This window comes from Ambystoma mexicanum, chromosome 6q (genome assembly GCF_040938575.1).
Source record: "Ambystoma mexicanum isolate Mex_15411 chromosome 6q, UKY_AmexF1_1, whole genome shotgun sequence".
Lineage (NCBI taxonomy): Eukaryota > Metazoa > Chordata > Amphibia > Caudata > Ambystomatidae > Ambystoma > Ambystoma mexicanum.
Genome location: NC_090937.1, coordinates 60,890,937 through 60,910,979, shown reverse-complemented (window position 1 = coordinate 60,910,979; position 20,043 = coordinate 60,890,937). Strand labels below are relative to the sequence as shown.

The window sequence follows — 20,043 nt, the reverse complement described above, 5'->3', positions numbered from 1 at the left end:
TGGTCTTGGCAAAGTTTGCGGCTCTTTTAATCACTGTTATACATTTGGTGTCACCGTTTTCTTTCAATGGCAAGAATATGCTATGAAGGCAATGATGTCTCATCATATTGTCTGGGTCCGCTTTTAGACATAAACAACTGTATATTTAGTTAATTTTGTGTAACTCACGTCATGCATACTGAAAATATATTCTACATTCCATAACACAATATTCATAAAGATAAAAAAAGAAAGCGTGATTACAACACCTCATATCATAACACAATTATTTTTCTCGGGAGGATAGCTCAGGGGCAACGTGCTCGCCTTGGAAGCAAGACGGCACGGAGCACAGAGGTTCTTTCCCCGTGTCAGCGCTTAGAAACCTCTGTGTGTTGAATGCGTTATAAATAACCTATCACATCATATATCATATCTACCTACAATCGTTGTTTGGCACAGACTTGTACCCCTATATTGTCTCATATGCCAGGTAAATGGGTGAGGTAGCCAGCTGGGTTAATGTTGTGGGCTTGAACTGTGGTCACACAGGCCAGAAAATGTGAAGGAGTGGTGGGCACCACACTGTTCATCGATTCATGATGAGTATTCAGAACTAATCACTGTTAGTCTAATGTTTTAACCTTATGTTTTAACCTGGAGCTGCCAGTTTAAAATGGTCCTATAGCACAAGGACCTCAAAGTAACACAAAAAAACACAAAATAAGGTTGCTTCACCTTATTAAAACTGGGGCTTCTCAGTTGGCCCCCAATCCGAGGGACTGAAAATTTCAAAAAACATTTTTAAAAAATTATTATTGGCAGCTCCAGGTTAAAACATAAGGTTAAAACATTAGACTAACAGCGATTAGTTCTGAATAATTATCACAAATCGATGAGCAGTGTGGTGCCCACCACCCCTTCACATTTTCTTGTTTCTCCTCAGCACAATTGAGGAGGAGGCACACCATTTGAAATTTCATTTTGAAATAAAAAGACAATTTGATCAACAAACAATAAGAGAATGGCCCTCATTACGACCCTGGCAGAGAACCATGGTGCAATTTGCACCATGGTCCATGGCGCTAAGCTGCCAACTCCACCATGGTGGTTGGCGGACTTACTGCCCCATTCCGACCTTGGCGGGGCGGTAAGTCCCCAATCCCCATTTACCCTTCCCCATTCCCATTTTTGCCCCATAGGGTATAATGGGAGTGGGGAAGGCGTTAATTACGCCACCGTAAATTACGGTGGCGTAATTAACAACAAGTCCCGTAGCGCCATGGATTTTTCCGCCTGCAAAAAGCAGGCGTAAAAATCACCATGGCGCTACGGGAACTCGTAGTCAGGCGGAAAGGTGCGCCAGGGTTTACGCCGGCGTAAACCCCTTTCCGCCAGGGTCGTAATGAGGGCCAATGTCATTCACAGATATCGAGGCTCAGACAACCAACAGAGCAGATACGTTGGGCTTTACATCAGAAGAAGCAGATACAATCCTTGGGTTGATTAAGGACAGTGGATTTGGAGCTAATAGCATGAAAAAGCAAGATCCAAAACAACAAATCAAACAATTGGAATAATTAATACGCAAAGAAATCAACCGCAAATTGCATGCAATCACGTTAGGGAGATATCTTAAGAGCCAAAGAATCCCGAGCGGTCTACGGATACAATTACGCCCTACGTTGTGTAAAGAGAGTAAAAGCTTTGTAAAGAAATGGGAGCTTATACTGAATAAGTGCTCTCTGGACCTTATACTGCTTACAATCCAAGAACTGGCTAACAATTTGGTAGACCTCAACAGTTAAATTCAAGAGATAGAAAAAGATCTTGTGGCAACATTGAACAAAGAAGAGGTGGACATTAATTTAGAAGAAATTAACACCAAGTTGGCAGAATATAAGGTGGAACTTGAAACTAAAAAGATCTGGAAATTCAAAAGAGACACATATGACTATTTGAAAGATAAAGTCTACACCTGGATGGATAAGTATGGTTCTCGAATAAGAAAATCCAAACCCACTAATAATAGTGAGACGTCCAGTTCAGGAACAGACACAGAGGGAGAGCCTACCAACACAGAGGAAGAAAATCTTCTGAGCACTTCAGGATCTCCAAGACCATCAGAAGCATCAACAAGAGGTAGAACAGCTTTTTTAGACAAAGGAAGAAGAGAACAAGAAGGGGGAAGAAAAAGACTAAAAGGAAAACCAAATACGAGGTTACAACAAAAGAAAACATCGTCACATACGACAGCACATTATTTGAGTCCAAAATAGAATTATATAAATTAATCAGGAAAATTAAGCTAAAAGTATTCTTTAGCGAACTGGAACAGGAAGACAAAGAAGACGTGAAAGAAGAAGACTTAAAAGAATTTAGGAGTAAAAGAACCTTTATCCCTCCAATTACCATCCCTTCAGTAGACATCTTCCAAAAACAAGTGACGAGAGATTTGGAGAAGATACATTTTAAGTCAAAAACAAGATGCAACATGAAACCACACAAATTGAAATTGATACATGATCTGTATGGAGATCCTACAGTGACTATAAGGTCTGCAGACAAAGGTGGTGGCTTAGTATTGTTGAACACAACAGACTACGATGAAGAGTGCGCAAGGCAACTTAGTGACACAAATACCTATGCACAACTAGCGAATGATCCAACACCAGAGATTAAGCACAACTTGCAAATCCTTCTTGACAAGGCGGAAGAACTTAAATGGATCAACCATCATACTAAGACATTCTTGACCAATACATACCCTCGGATACCACACTTTTATGCACTTCCAAAGGTGCACAAAGACCCAGTGAAACCACCGGGGAGACCGATTGTAGCAGGGATGAACAGTATCCTAGAACCTCTTGGTAAATATGTGGACTACTTTTTACAACCTCTCATTCAAAAAACGAGCACATATGTTAAGGATTCTACACATTTTCTACAACATTTGAACTCAATACCATTCGACTCTAACAACATTTGGTTCACTATAGATGTCAAGAGTCTATACACGTCAATCCCACATGATTTAGGAAGTGAAGCGGTAGAATGGATACTACTTAAGGCAGAAGAAATACCAGCGCAAAAAGAATTCATAATGGCGCTCCTTGAATTTATAAGCAATAACTCATACTTTCGATACAAAGACAGATATTATCTCCAAGTAGCTGGCACAGCCATGGGAGCAACCATGGCTCCAGCTTATGCGAATGCATTTATGCATAAATTCAAAACAGAATATGTTCTACTCAATCAGCGGTGGCAACAATACCTGAGTATTTGGATTAGATACATTGACGACATTTTTGGAGTGTGGAAAAGCAGTGAATCGGAATTACTAGAATTTTTTGAATATCTAAACAGCAAAGATACTAGGATCCAGTTCACACACGAGTACTCTCGAGAAAGTATTCACTTTCTTGATGTGAAAATTAGTATAACCAACACAGAATATCTGACAACTGTTTTTCGAAAACCCACAAACCGCAATAACCTGCTCCAACGACTTAGTTTCCATCAACCAGCCATATCAAAAATCTACCTTACAGCCAAATGCTTCGCGTGGAAAGACTGGTGAGTGATCCAACGGAATACGAAAAGGAAGTCAAAGAAATGGGTAAGAAGTTCTTAGATCGAGTATATACCAAAGAAGAAGTCACTGCAGCAGAAACACGCACAGCAACTCAAAACAGGGAAGACTTGCTGAAAATAAAAAGCAAGAAAGACAATTCACCTCCGCTTGTGTTCGTGTCTAAGTATTCTAGACAAAGCAACCATATTAAAACCATCATTAAAAAACACTGGAACACAGTGACATGCGACCAACGAGTCGAACATTTATTCAAAGATATCCCCACATTTGCCTACCAACGAAGCCATAATCTTAAGGATAAACTTGTCAACCCCAAACCAGCACACAAAAAGAAAATCACGGATAGAATTAGTACTTTTCCCTGCTTAAGTTGTAGTAATTGTGGCTACATAATGAAAGGTAATTCTCTTAAACATTCCTACACAGGAGAGACAATCAAATTGAAAAGTTTTGCTACGTGTGATTCCCACAACGTGATATATACTATAAAGTGCCCTTGTGGCTTATATTATGTTGGGCAAACACTGAGGATGGCTAAAACCAGATGGAATGATCCTAGTTCCTGTATACCGAACAACAAAATCTCAGCTGTGGGCAGACATTGGCATGATAAGAAACATAATCTGGCACAGATTTAATTTGCAATTCTGGAAGTAGTGGAAAAAAGAGATCTTCATGAGAATTTTCAAAAAAGAATGGACCAACGTGAAACCTTTTGGATTGACCGTCTTAGCTCCTTGATACCAAAGGGGCTTAACAAAGAGATTAATTATATGTGCTTTTTATAAATACTCAAAATATTTCAAAAAATTCTTATTGGTGACATTCGGCAATTTACATCTTTGCACATAGCGCCAGAGACGTTTCGCCTTTGATTTTGCCTTTAAACTTTGCAGCCATACCCCGAATAATTGTTTTGATGCTATTGGCGACATCCTGCGACTTGCTTCTTTGCACTTTGCGCCTCAGATCCTTTTTCTTTGATTTAGCCTTTGAACATTGCATTGAGTATTTACTACTGTTTACTTTTGCACACTTGTCTTTATGCGAATTAGCTTGTTTCACATTAATACTTTTTATTGCTACACCGGTTCTTCAACTTATGACAGGTTCACATTGCCCCAGGCTTACATTGTATCAGGTTCCAAATGCAATTACAACACAATATGCGAATATGTACAACTCCGGTTCTTCAATTTATGACAGGTTCACGTTGTCCCAGGTTTACATTACACCATGTAATAACAGCACAATATGAGAATATATAGAATCATGGTTGCCTAATGGGAATTGCGCTAGTTAATTGAATCCTAAGAGCTCTGACTGCTCTTCTAATATTCTATCTACCTCAGCGTCCAAAGCAACACTAGGTCACAATGGAGACATCCCTGCCCAGGGTGTACACCCAGGGGTGGGGCGCAAGGCGTACGTGCTCCGGCTTCCCAGCTGGACAGTGGCGCCTCGCAACCATCTCCATGGCGACCCTTAAAGGAAGCTCTCAAGCCTGCGCGAGCACGCGTCCCCGCGGGTCGCAGAATAGCAGCTTCACTCGAATAAGAGGTGAGCGCTGGCGTATTAGCACCAGCTAACTAAATGCATTAGATTCAACAAGCGAGATTAGCTGAGGGTATGTTTGTTTTTCCAGCAGCGGCAGCATTGGTTTATGCGTTCTTACACGCATTTGAAAATCAGAATTACAAGCGGCAGCATTGCTATATGCGTTCAAATACGCATTCGTTAATCAGAATTACATGCGATCAGGTAGGACGAGTCTACGTTCGTCACACAGGCCAGCCCCATTAGTGCTGGGGGCACCCAGGCAACATATAGAGTGCCGTGGTGACACGGCACAGACCGTTGCAGGGATCACCCTGGTTACCATGGTCACACAGTAATACATCAGCTGCCGGGGGCTCCCGGGATAGCAGCAGTGCATGGTCATATAGCAGGACAGTGGCCTGGGGGACCCAGGCTACACATACTGATCTGGGTTGACCCAGATCAGCAGGGCAGCAGGACTGCGGTCACACAGAGTCAGCCTGGAGGCCTATCGACACATTGACAGAAGTTCCATTACATGGAGTCTGCAGACGTTCTGAAGCCCGTCGAGAGAACTGTGTCTTGCTGACAGTTTTGATCTGTCAGTGGGGGATGTTGGATACTGAGGCTGTGCCTCATTACTCCAATTTCTCAGGTTGAGTGTGTAGTCGCGATTTGATATGCTTCTTGATCTGTGTTCTTGGCACAGTAGAGATGGTTTCACTGGGTCAGCGCTGTGACGGGTGAGGCTCCTTTTATTCACAGTCATGACATCGTCTTGACGTACCCTTAAAGAGGCAATGCCACAAATGTGTCTAAAACAGAAAACAGCTTGCAGAGGTTCTAACTAGCCCTTTCAAATTTACTAGATTAATAAAATGAGTAGAAAGTGGAGTAAAATGAACATTTGTTATCATAACTACAAGAATGAATGGATTTAACGCAAGATAAACAATCAGTTATGTTGAATTATTTTGAAGTTCCAACACTGACCATCAAGACTAAGGAAGCACTGTTCAGGTGTGTTCTAGTGATTTAAAAGCATTCACATCAAACTATTCAGTAGGGGTGCAATCACTGTGTGAATGCCGATGATGAAAGTGGGGCAATCAGGGTGAGGGGTGAACAGGGGTGGACTGGCTTTTAGAGAACGCTGGAGATTTCCCGGTAGGCCTCTCCAACCTGGTGAACTCTTGTGTGGTATTTTCACATTTTCCGATAGGAAAAGGGTTGGGCTGTCTGGAAATGTTTAATATGGGGCCCATTTGATCATTATTTCCAGGGTCTCTTTTGCTCCCAAGTCCAGCCCTCGGAGTGAAGAACCAGTGGACGCAAACATGGCCGGTTGAACCAAGGAGTAATTTAGCAGCATCCCTGTCACAAAGTACACTCGCTGCATACAGTGACCGTTCTTCTGCATGCTGCGTGGGGGTGACGTACACTCAGGCCCCCCGACTGGGACACGTTCTCCGAATAGCTGCGCATCCATTAAAATATCTCAGTGAACGTGATAATGATAACCTGCTGTGGAGATTCCTGGAACTCGGGTGCAGATGTACTCGTTGGCAAAGATGTATTTGAAGTCATTAGCTTGAGCTCCTCGTGACAGTTGAGAACGCTTTTATGTTTTCACGCAACCCTAATGCCATGCACGATTTGATCAAATAAAAGTGCTGCAGGTATGAAGCCCTATGTTATTTACTGGGCAGAATATGGAAAGTATTTTATGCTTGTCACCTCCACGGCAAGTCGTTAGAAAGAGATAGGAGTCAGGGCAGTGTCTGTGGTGCCCAGCAGCTGAGGGCACACACCGTGCAAAGATGTGGGCACACTGCAATCACAGTCCAATGCTCGATTTCTGTTTTTCCAGCTCTCCTTTGCTGGTCAGTAAAGCATTCATCCCTTGTCTCGTTGTGTGCACCCTGTCCTCCTATGTCTCACTTGATTCCAGGCTGAAATGTTTTAGAGAAATAGTAGGTGGTGTGCACCTGTTATTAGCAAAGTAGATTTTTTATTTCTTTTTTGCTAACTCATATTAAGCAATGAGTCAACTATTTCAAATAATCCCAATGATTGGGTGTGTGCAGGATTGTCTCACTTTAGGCTATGACGCAGAGAGTAGGTCAGGTGACAAAACTGTCATGCGGCCAACGCAAATCCTGCACGAAGCTTCCTGCAGTCTGAGCCACCAAATGAGGGACCAAATGTCTCCACCATACAAATTAAGGATTATGTGGAGCAGAGCAGAATTCATGTGTAAAATGTTTACGCACTTATTTCACGCCGGTGGTCTTCACGCTGGAGGATGGCCCCTCTAGGGGGGCCCAAAGGAAGTCCAGGAGGACCCCAGACTCTTTACAAAGGGATTACGATGGCCGTTTATAATAGAAAACAGATTAAAGTGACTGCATTTAATTGTAAATGTAAGCAGCAGGCAATCTGCTTGTATTTTAAAGAGCCTGGGGCACCTCTGCACATAATTTGGGCACCCTAGAGGGTGGGGAAACCCCTATGTGCGGGGCCCAGATCCAATATTTTTACTAAGGGGGAGCGGGGGGATTTAGCTGGGTACGAACAAGTTTGAATACCACTGTTTTACACACACATTTTACTTTACTCCATGGAAAATTTACCATACACTTTTTTTGTAATCCATTGTGACTGTGTTTTTTAATTTGATTCTAGACTGTTCTTTAATGCATTAAGTTTGGAGAGGCATGTGGACATTTGTTGGGGGCGGAAAGTGTGCCTATCACTGCTTCAGCTGTTACATACTCAACCTTTCGCAGTCAGATGAATAGCATTCTGGTCAGGTCGGCTTGGGGGCATCGGCGGGATTGATTTCTTCTCCAACGATGCCCCTTCCTTTGTGAGCCTGTCTTTTCCCTCAAGGAGTGCTATAGATTATTCAAGTCTCTCATGCAATATTTCTTTGTAAAACCTGGCGCATTTGCTCAGCCATGCTAAGTTGATAGCAGAGTTATCTTCCTAGGTTTTTGGACCTTGGGTTGCAGCGCAGTGGGGCCAGAAAAATTCTAGAGAGTTGCAATACGGGTAAGTACACTTGCTTGAGGATCGTAAATGGGAGTGACCCTGAATTCAATGTTTTTTAGTAGGGCTGTGTGTCGTCTGCATATGCCTGGAAGTCAATCTGCTTTTGAGATAGCAGGCAATGCTGGCTAAATGTAAACATTAAAGACCTCTGGTTGGAAAGCTGATCCCTCTGAGTCTACACATGATGTGAGTGTGTTGATGTGAGTTGAATGCACCCACCAAGACTTTCATGTGTCGGCTGGTCAGGAAAGGGATCACCCATCTTTGGGATCCCTCTCTAGTTTTTCCTGATTCTTTTATTTTGTCCAGTAGAATTTGGTGTTCTATTGTTTCAAGGGTGGCCGACAGGTGTAGCAGAATTGTAATGGTAAGACATGTTAGTATTAGATCGCGTCTCTCTTTTAGGTAAAGCAATGCCGTCTTTGCGATTTGATTTTTGGCTGGTTGCAGGATTCTTTGTATTCTGAGTATTGGCTAAGGACAACCATTCTAATTACATGTATTAAGAAGACCATGTGCAAGAATGTTGTATGTTTGTGTCAAGTTTGGGCTTTTTTAAGAGGTGTCATAATCAAGGATTGCTCTTGCACTGTTGGGGCGATTCAGATTTTTGGTAATGCATTGTACGCAGCTGTTTATTTCAGAGCCTGTGCCACTGCTCTCTACTTGACCGCTCTTGACAGGCAAGGGTCGCAGAAACAGTACGTGTGCTTCATATTGATAATTGTGCGGATGACCTCAGATATTTTTACGTTATGTAAGATTGCATTAAGATTGGGTGTGTTATCTTTTGTTGCATTATGTCATATTATGCATCATTGGATATCATGGCTAAACCAGGGGGGGGGTCCAGACTTGGGAGACTAGGGTAAGTGGGAACATGACCAGCTGTAGCTCCTCCCCCTGCTGATTTAGCCCCACCTTACTGTGTTTGGGGAGGCAAGCTGCACTGCAGAGAGGCTCAACATTTCTGGGGTTGCTTGTGGTACAGTGCAGAATGAACATAGCCTAGCACTTTGGGGTGGACTGATCGTTTTGGTAGTAGGACCAAGACTGACTTGCATATGGTTGGTCCTCTTCCGTAATGGTGCCGGTAGGCTAATTACAATTAAATTGAGTTGCCCAGAGCAACTTCTGGTGGTTATTATTAATTCAGTTATTTCTTTCTTAACTTTTTTCCCATCTGTAGTGAGGCTCCCTAAGTGGGAAAAGGTATGCACAAACATGTCTCCCTTGTAATTGTTGTACCTATGGAAGTAAGTGACACCGCACGATTGAGGGCTAGCAAGGTGGATGTAGGATAAGATAATATGTTCATGTGTAGGGGGCATGCGATGTGGGAGAAATGAGATTGGATAAATGGAGGAAAGTCTTTGGGACACAAGGGGAAACATGTAAAACAAGTAGGAGCTTGAGAAGTAGGGAGAAATATATATATGGAGAGACATCAACAAATGGTTGCGGAACATCAATCATATATTTAAAAGTTGATTAAAGAGAAGATATTATACGACATAGTAAGCTATTTATATGTCTATACACACAGTGAACAATTTTGACCATTGTACATTATATACACTCATATTTTAAAGGTAAAAGAGAGATTTCTTTTAACAAAGCAGTATACCATGATGAAACATATCATGTAATAATTAAAAACATGTCAAATGGTTCATGAATACCCCTGGCCAAATCTGTTACCACAGGCTTCCATTAGTTGAAGCCATTTTCCTTACCTTTTCTTTAATTCTTCCAGTGACAGGTGGTCATATCCTACAGACATTGTGCTGACCACTTTGAGGCTTGGTCCTATAATTGACACAGGAAATAAGGAATTACTCACAGAGTGTATCTGGTGCTATACAGTTAGAGGCTAAATTCCTTTGCGCCCTTGCCTAGCATGCCATGTCAACATTGCGGGCCACAGTGTCACTTTCTAGAAAGTGTGCCGATACCCAACCCACATCTGTAGATTTCATTGTCAATACACAGTTTAATACAGATATGAAGCTCAAAACAATCACATTGCAGTATATTTGGTATTTTAGTTGTATAGCTGAAGTTGCAAAGAGACCTTGGACGGATGAAAACCTCGAAGGTGAAAACCACTGGAGCAGGAGTCTGTTTTTCCTTTTCCTTGACAGGTGACATTGACCACATTGACCATAGGCAGGAGCAGTGATGAACTGAGAATCATGCCAAAATTAGAGGTCATTAGGGCTTTGTATTGTGTGCACCACTCCATTATGGCCGCCACCCGAGGCATCCTCTGAGTGCCTGCTTTCCCCTACTGGCCGTCGGTCTGATGGGCCAGCAGAACCGGATAGGGCCAATCAGGGAAGCCGGCTGGCGAGGAAGCTGGCTCCCACTCAAATCCCACAGCTAAGCCCAGATCAGCTGTTCATCCCTTTTTCAATCCGCTGCTTACTGGACGCACACCTGAGGCCTCCCGACCTCCCCATGAGGCTGCAGGTGAAGCGCTCGCATTGCAGCACGATTACAAGCCCAGATGGGCCCAAAGAGGTGAATTAATGTGCATCACAAGAAGAGTGCTATTTTTGTCTTTTTTGTATTTACATTTATCGGTCTGCTAATGTTGCCATCTATACAGGCAGTGCTCTAACCAGACCTTGTGAGCACTTTATTATCTGACTTCTTTGGCCTAATAGGCCATTTGGGCTTTGTGATTGTGTGCCCCCCTCCAGCATGGCCGCCACTCAAGGCATCCTCTGAGTGCCTCCTTTCCTCTTCTGGCCGTTGGTCTGATTGGCCAGCATAACCGGATAGAGACAATCAGGGAAGATGCATTTGGTGGAAGTCGGCTGTCACCCAAGGCCCACATCTAAGGCACCTGTCTGAGCCTGTCCGGGCCGAGGAGGACTGGGAGGGCTCCCCCCTACTTTTGCCCTCTTCCTAATCATGAGGCAACCTCCTGATGCAGCCGGTACCCCTGCACCTCCATGCTCTCTGCAGACTGTCAAGTGAGTGATGGCTGAACTCTTCCACTGCCTCCACCACTATCAAAACTGAACCATATCTGTGCCTTTCTGCCTCACCTTATCTTTCTCTTCTTCGCTGTACTTTATCCCCTGTTTGATTTTCGAACCTAGGTATATGTGTTTTTAATATCCTGCACTCCATATTGTGCCCTGTTTGATTCATTCTTGAGCCTAGGTGTGTGTGTTTCTAACACACTGCATTCCATATTTTGCATTGCATTGTGTGTCCTGTTTGATTCTTGAACCTAGGTGTGTGTGTTTTTAATATCCTGCATTCCATATTTTGCATTGCATTTTGTGCCCTGTCTGATTCTCGAACTAGGCCACTTGGTGAGTTTGGGCCAGGACTGTGCAATGCAGCCTCCCCCTCTCTCCTTCATCTATCCTCTGCCACCCTGATGGCACTCACATCTCTCCTATCTTCTCTAACTGCTACACTATCACCTATCCTCCATCTCTCATGAAGTCTGAAAGGAAAAAGCACAAAAAAGACATTATGAGTGCCTACCATGGCCTACCCATCACAGACACCTATGTGAGCGGAACTTCCAGACAGGTCTTCATCAATAACCTTATCTCTGTCCTCTCCCCAGACCTATGGACACACCATCTTATCTCTACTCCTCCCCTTTCACATCCTCTCCCATTAATGGTAGCACCAAATGGGAAGTCCTCTTGGCAGGCTTCTCATCATCCCGCTGTATCATTAATGTCTACCACACTGGCACTATCTTGGTTCAGCGTCCTGAACCCAACCTCCTTCTCTTCGACCAGTGCCTGCCGTCCCTCATTAACTTTCTTCTCTCACCTGCCTCTCCCCCTACCACTCCCTCTGTCTCTCCTCCTCCAACTGGTGTACCACACCCCTGTACTCCTCCTCAGAGAACCTTCAAAGGCAGAGACCTCCTTCACGTGGCCACACTTAATGCCCACTCAGCCAACAGTCTACTGACATCTGCCTCTTCTTGAAGACATTGACCTCGTCATTCTCGCTCTTACCGAGACTTAGTTCAATGCCAGCTCAGTCACTGCTTTTGACTCCCTTCTCCCCGATGGCTACAAGATCATTTACAAGCCACAACCTAACTGTGCTGTCGTGGGGTTGCCTTAATCGTCCCTGAGTGGGTTCCTTCCTCCCTCATTCTCACCCAGCCTTACTCTTCTTTTGAGACCCTGGTTTGCAAGTTGGTCATCTCTTCCTCCTCCTCTCTGACCATTGCCACGATCTACAGGCCCCCTGGTGCTACCACCCTGTTCCTCTCTGAATGGGCTGATTTCTGCTCCTCTCTCAGAACACTGGCCACACACTTCTCCACTAAAACACTGGACATCCTGAGCACCCTTGCTACTTTTTCCACCAACCCCTCCCAATCCCCCTAGCCTCTTATGGCCTCCCACCCTCCCTTTTCCCCTCTCCTCCTTCTCCCCTGTCACACCAGATGAGGTCACTAGAGTTGTCCACTCTATCAAGGTCTCATCCAAACAGGTTTCCCTTTGTTCCTCCAGAACCATCAAGGACAACATTGGTTATCTTGTCCCTGTTCTCGTTGACTTCTGCAACCACTCTTTTGCTACTGGTTCTTTCCCCTCCTCCCTCAAGCACTCTCTTGTGCACCCCATCCTGAAAAGGACTTCAGCAGGCCCTAACTGTCCGGCCAACTACCACCCTATTTCTATCACCCTCTTCCTTGGGAAACTCTGGAGAAACTGGCTTCCCCTCACTTACCTGAACTTGTTGGCATCCTCCACGACCATCAATCTGGATTCTGAGCATCCAGAGGCATGGAAACTGCTATTCTAAACACCTGTGAAGAACTGCTTGCATCTCTGGACTCTAACACTCCAGCTATCCTCATTCTACTCAATCTCTCCTCTGCCTTTGTCATGGTCAACCACTCCATCCTCATAAAACGGCTCCATGATACCCTGGGTATCTCGGAGCAGACACTGGACTGGCATATCTCCTTCCTAACCGATCGTTCGTCCTAGGTTATTCTGGGTACCTTCTCCTCAATTACCTTTTTCTCCACCTGTGGTGCTCCAACCTCTCCCCCTGGTTTTAACACTAACTTTGCACAGCTGGAACTCCTCATTTCCTCCTTCTCCCCAAACTTCCAGTGTTACACACATGGCACACAACTCTTTTTCAAACTTCCTGCTGACCCACTTGCATCTTCCATCATCCTGATCTGCCTAGCTGCCATCGAGTCCTGGTGCACTTCCAACGATCTCTGTCTCAATGCCATCAGGAATGAGATCCTTCCTATTGGGACCCCTGCTCCCTCTTTGTTCCCCTGACTTTGGCCAACCACTATGGGATCTCCCCTTTCACCTACATCTAAAGCTAGAAACCTCAGAGTCATGTTCAACTCCTCTCTTTCCTTCCTCCCTCAGATTCAGGACATTGCCATGAAGTCCCAATTTTCTCACTTTCTCCCAGAAGCTCAATGTTACCAGAACTCTGATTCTCTCTAGGCTAGACTACTACAATAGGCTTCTCTTGAATCTACCCTCTTCCTCTGTATGACCCCTCCAGCTGATCCAGAATAGGACAGCAACACTTATCCTTGGTCTCAAGCCCAGGGACTGCATATCTCCTGCCCTAAACACTCTTCACTGGCTCCTGGTTGCTGCCAGGATCAAGTTCAAATCCCTCTGCATCATCCATAAAGCCGTCTGTGGCCAAGGACCACGCTATCTGCAACTTTCTCTTACATCACTCTGGTGAACGCCACACACCGGAGTCACCCGCCGCAGAACAAAGAGAGCTGCTCTCTCCCTCGGGAAAGTCATCCCACTGTACGTGCTCTGCATCCCACAGGACGTCCGACTTCTGCTACTACCACGACACAGCATTCAGCTTCAAATCTAGCAGCAGCTCCTTTTCGTTCCACCTGCCTCAGCTGCTTCTTCCACGGCGTCTCCTACGGCTTCCTCCTAATGATCTGAACCAGAGGGGGTCTTAGATGTGTAAACGTCCCGCTCAGGTGTGGGTCATTAAATCAACTAGAGTGCACATTATAGTTCTGCACCTCTGAGACCCTCTTCCGCGTCCCAGATCTTAGAGCATTATGAGACTTGAAGTCCCTAATGTTCTTGTTCTGTTTTACATTAAAAGCTTACATTTTACAATAGGCCAGTAAGACCATGGTATCATTAGGGAAGTTGGTTAGAGGGTTGTCCCAATTTTCCTGACCTGTGTCCCCTCACATGTGATCCTCCTGCAGAACACCTTCCTCAGGTTTAGGATCAGGAAGCGTCTGCCTTTCACTGTCCACATGAGGGTGTCCAGGCCAAGGCCCTTGGGCTGGGCACCTCGGATTTGTCATAACTGCCTCAAGATGGAGTCTTCAAAAATGGTAGTCATCTTTCTCCCAGCTTCCAATTTTATCCCTTCCCACCCCTCTCCATTCCCCTTTCCACCTGAGCTTCTTGCTCTCTCGCCATGGCATGCAACCTTGAGGCCTTCTTTGATAGTGTCGTCCAGGTGCAACAATTCCTCACTACCACTGCCTCTGCTGTTCATATTATCCTTCTTAACATTCAGAAAATGCGTCAATTTCTTATTAACCAATCTATGAAAACTCTAATCTCCACCCTTGTGCTCAGAAACTTGACTATTGTTCGAGCCTACTCCTTGTTCTTTCCCCCTATTCATGCCTCCCTCTAGAAAAAGTCGGCATCTTTGCTACTTTGCACTCTCTAAAACCTACCCACCCCCACCCAACCACCCCCATCTATAGACAACATGATTGTTGGCTCTCCCTTTTAAAGTTACTTCCCCTGGTCTAAAAAGATATCAATGGTTATGCTCCCCAGAAGCTGTTTGACTGTACCTCTGTCTACTCACAATCTCGTTCCCATCACTCCTTCTTCGGCACTCAACCCCACTTTCCAATGCCACTCCCCCCTGCCTCCTCTCGCTTCCGGTCTTTCCGCCTACTCGCTCTGCTCCACCAGATCCCAAGGCCATCATAATCAAAGCCATCCAGATAGTGAATCTCTTCAAAGCTCTGCTTAACCTTAATTAATTGCTAAAGAGGGATGCCCCAACCACACCCTCTCACCAATCCTATCTACTTGACCACACCATCCCTCCAGTGATGTGTAATTATGTAATTTTGTATATTTATGTAGAACTCCTCTTTAGTTTGAATCATTTGTCCTCATAGCTTGATGTTACTTTTGTAAGCCACCACCTTCTTGTAAATATTGTTTCTTTCTTTGTCCATGGTTTTTCTTACGCCCTCATAAAATGGCTCACCACTTGTGCTAATCTTTGTGCTACTGTACAGGCATCCTTTGGGGGAATGTCTCTGTCATCTGTAAATATCATATTGTAAGTAATTTCTGATCAAAATTGACAACCCTGTTCTTCAAATAAACACAAATACAAAATATAAGACAGTGGTCAACTCGAAGGACAGAGGTAATTTGAGAAATGAAAGGAAACAAAGGCAGTGTTTGTAGAGTTTGTGAGAGATGGGCAGATCTGAACCCAAACTAATGGTTGAGTAGGAAGCGGGTGGCATCAGGAGCATTAGCCTTGCTAAAGCGGTAAAGACAGAATGGGGAAGCCTTTCTATGTTACACAAACAGGGACCCCAGAAGTAGGCTTTAGAAGGAATTGCTATGATAATTACCAATTTCAAAAAGATGGGGAATGGGAATTGTTCAGCTTGTAATTGGGGGCAGTGGATCCTGATAACTGCATTATAACATTGAGATTGTGTATTTCTTGAAATGCAAACTTCATTTAGTTGCTTTCTGTATGTACATACACTTTCCACAGATTAGTTTGGTGGAGACCATTGATTACTGAGCTCCATGACAGGGTCAGTAGTCTGACTCTGTCAAGAGGAAATGGGGACCACTCTCAGCCTGGAGTGGAAGGCCTACTATGGTCGAAGCCAGATCCAGTCCTGCCCCAGAGGGGGAAGGTGGCAGTTGGGAGGGCCCTAATCTGTGGCCCTTCTTATAGTGCCAGGTTGCTTGTCCAGAATACCACTGACAATCACCCCATACCTGTCTTGTGCGATGCTGCGCAGTTTCTTTTTGTTTTATTCAAGAAAACTACATATCCCAGCATGCCCTCTGGTAGAAAGCCGACAGATAAGCCAATCGAAAGCCTCACAGGGTCGGCGTGTACCTACAAACCCAAAATGGCAATATCCTGAAGGGAATACGTTATGGGACGCACAGCCACGGAGCAGAACAGAGGCCAACGCATATGCAGAATGCTCCAAACTGCTTATGGGTACTATGCTTATATATTACAAAGCTGCAACCAGCTCCCCACAAAACTTACTAGCTGGCAAGTCTGAGAGACCCTCATGCCAACTGAGACTTGAACTGCATTACTCACCACTGCATGAGGCCATTGCAAAATCCTAGTAGACCCGCACATGAGAAAGAGATGGGGCTTAGACCATCTTTTATGCTTTTTGTTGAGTGTACCACCTCCTGGGAGAGGGGAGCAGGGAAAGATTGACCTGGATGGGTACCGAGTAAAGTAGTAGGGATTAATATTGTAGGGTGGAGGTAGACCTGTCTTTTTGTGCGCTTTGATGCCTGCAGGCTTATGTGCATTGCAAATCTAAAGAAAAAAGAAAAAAAATAATAATAATTAGTGAGAGAAACATCGGAGGGACAGAGGAGAGACAGGGTGAGAGAGGGGAGACAGTGGGTGGAAAAGGAGGGAGGGATGTAGGAAAAAGGAAGGGAGAGAGATATTGGGAGAGAATCAACAGAGCACAGAGCGACAAGATAGAGTAGGTTTCAGCGACAGGCCTTACCTTAGTAGTGTCTCTGCAAAGAGATAAGGCCTGTCTGCCCAAGAAGCCCCCTTTCCTCTCTGGATAGATACAGAGTGCTGGGGGCTTCCCTTGAAGCACAACCCCGAATATAAGGAGGAAAACCCTCACAGGGAGAAATAAAATATCCTTAACTGTTGCCCTGGAAGGCGGGACTCTGGAGAAGATGATAGGATAACTGTTGCTGGTAAGCTTTCCAATGAGGACAGGACACAGGATTTCCAATTGATCGTGATAGGAAACTCCAAGAGGAACCAACTAGATAATTGAGTTCAAAGATACAGTAGTTCCCAGGTACGGGTAGTTCAAGGAGCACCAACATGCTAGCAATGAAGAAAATGGATAGAGGGAAATAGAAGCACTGAGGCCAAGATAGGCGGAGCAGCAGCAGAATCACACAATAAGCAGGAAAGAGATGAAAGCCAGGAAGGCCCAGAGAGAAACAGGGATTCTAGAGCATGTGCAACATAGGAGCAGAGTTGCAACACACCGAGTACCTGAATGCAAGACTTTTTATGATGCCACAAATCCTCTCCGGCTCCGTTCTGATGGGAGCAGCCATCTTGGATGCATGACATCACCGCTACATGCTGAACGTTTCTTGTATCAGTGCCATCCTGGTATGGGACCGTAACTATGGAAATGCCAACGTTCCACATGGAAGCGAAAGAAGACAATTTCCACGCAGCCTCAGAGTTGGGCGGATGCTTGACAGCATGCCGTCTTCCAAACTCAACTCCACTGAGTTTGCCAGGATACTTTCTGTGAAAAGCACAGACCAATTGTATTGCATGAACATCTCTGACAGCTTCCCAAGATCTTTCAGAAACCCTAGGCAAATATTTTGCTGATAACCACACTTTATCTCCCACTTGATATTCGTGTGTGGTTATTCTTTTGCTATCCATGAAATGTATGGTTGTTTGGTTGATTCCTGACCTTGTTTAATGGCTTCTTTAGCGTGTTGCTGTACCTTATGTAGTTCTTGTATGAGGTCTTCAACTGTAGGAGTAAACAAGCCATGAGAAGTTATGGAAGGAATCTGAAACAATAACTTCCGGCAGCCCATGCAAACATAAGACATCCTTCACAAAAACCTGACTCAATTGTGGATCAGTAGGTAGTTTGGGCAAATTTGAAAAATGTGCTATCTTGGTGAAGGTATCCACTGTGACCATTATAGTCGTACAGTCCGGCGAGTTTGGGAGATCTGATGAAATCTGTGGTTATTCTTTGCCACGGTTCGGTAGGAAGAGGGGCTTGAGTCAGTTGCCCCACTGGAAATGTACCAGGTGTCTTATTCTGCTCACAGACCGTACATTGGCAAACATAATCCAATACTGACTGATGTACGCCTGGCCACCAAAAATACCTGGCAATGAGGTCTTGTGTGGCTCTACGATCTTAGTGTCCCGCAACCTTGGTGTCATGAGATAGCTGGCGAACCTTGGTTTGGGAAGTCCTTGTTAGGAATATAAATCTTATTTCTATACTTTAGTAATTCCCCTTGAGGAACAGGTTTCTTCCTCGTTATACTGTTTCGTGGGTACTGTGCCGTAGCTTGAACTATTTGCTGAATAAAGGTATCAATCACACATAGAAATGTTGCCTTAGGTAGCATGAATTCCTTTAACAGAGTAGTTTTGGTTTATTTCCATCCATTCTTGGATAAAGCATCTGCAATCAGGTTCTCTGAACTGGGTATGTGTGCGATTATTAGGTCGTAGTGTGAAAAGAAATGAGCCCATCTTGCCTGTCAAGGTTTTTGAGTAACTGCAAGTTACGATGAACCGTACGTATAGTTACAAGCCCCAATGCACCTGGCAAAAGATGTCTACACTCCTTACAGGCGTGTTTTATGGCCAGTAATTAATTTTCTAGAACCAAATAGTTTGGTTCAGAACTGGTTAAGGTGTGAGAATAATATGCTATATGGTGCTCTTTTTCCAGATCTTCTTGTTGCAGTAATACAGCCACAATGCAAAATCTGAGGTGTCTGTTTCGACAATGAAGGGATGTTCACAGTAGGGTTGTTATTATACTGGTGCAGTAGTGAAGCGCTCCTTAAGTACTTGAAATGATTTCTCTGCAACAGACCAACTAAAAGGAACCCCTTATTTTCAGGAGTTTAGTAATAGGTAGTACCAGTTAGGAGAAACCATTGATACATTTCCTGTAGAAATGTGTGATGCCCAGGAATTGCTGTACTTCTTTCACTGAGGTAGGGCCCCCCCCATTGAAGAATGGACTGTACCTTCCAAGAACCCATACAAATACCCTGATCGGAAAGAATATATCTCACATAAGACACTGATGATCCACCAAATATGCACTTCTCTGATTTCGCTCTCAACTGATGGATTTTCAATCAACAAAGCACTACTTGTGCGCTCTGTGTGTGTTTATGTGGGTCTTGAGAAAAAAACAGTATGCCAGTTAAATAAATAACCACCGTGTGTAGCAGAACATATGTGAACATATGGTCCATTAGCCTTTGGAACACAGCAGGAGCATTGGATAAGCCGAAAGGCATGTCCTGATATTGGTAATGTCCAAAGGGGATACGGAAAGCAGTCTGCCACTCATCCCCTTCCCTTATTCACACAAGATGGTAAGCTCCTCTTAAATCAAGTTTGGTAAATATGCAAGCTGATTTAACTGCTTTAAGAATGTCCAGAATTAAGGGAGGGGATATGTATCCTTTACAGTAATGAGATTAGAGCCACAATAATTGATGCATGTTCTTAACTCAGTGGTCTCTTTCTTCGAAATGAAGACTATTGAAGCTCTTTTTGAAAAATTAGACTCAGTAATTAAACCATTGTGCAGGTTCTTATCCAGATAGTCTCATAGAGCCTTCTTTTCACTGGAAGAAAAAGTAGACAAACGACTGAACGGGACTGTGGTATTAAGTAGAAGGTCAATACAACAATCCTCTGGTCGGTGTAGAGGTAAGGAATTTCACTGTTCTTTCTAGAATACTTCGTAAAATTCTGCATATTTCGAGGGGATCAACTGATGTACATGTAGAGACTTAGTAGCAGATCTTTCCAGCAAG

General features: G+C 44.2%; 1 protein-coding gene across 1 annotated transcript in view; it reads right to left on the bottom strand.

The window, feature by feature from the left end:
• Positions 1–20,043, bottom strand: part of LOC138515768 (glyoxylate reductase/hydroxypyruvate reductase-like) — a 251,739-nt gene that overhangs the window by 88,171 nt on the left and 143,525 nt on the right. Inside the window, exon 3 of the mRNA XM_069630479.1 lies at positions 9,910–9,982. Within this exon, the coding sequence (XP_069486580.1) occupies positions 9,910–9,982 (73 nt within the window). The remainder of the gene's footprint in view (positions 1–9,909; positions 9,983–20,043) is intronic.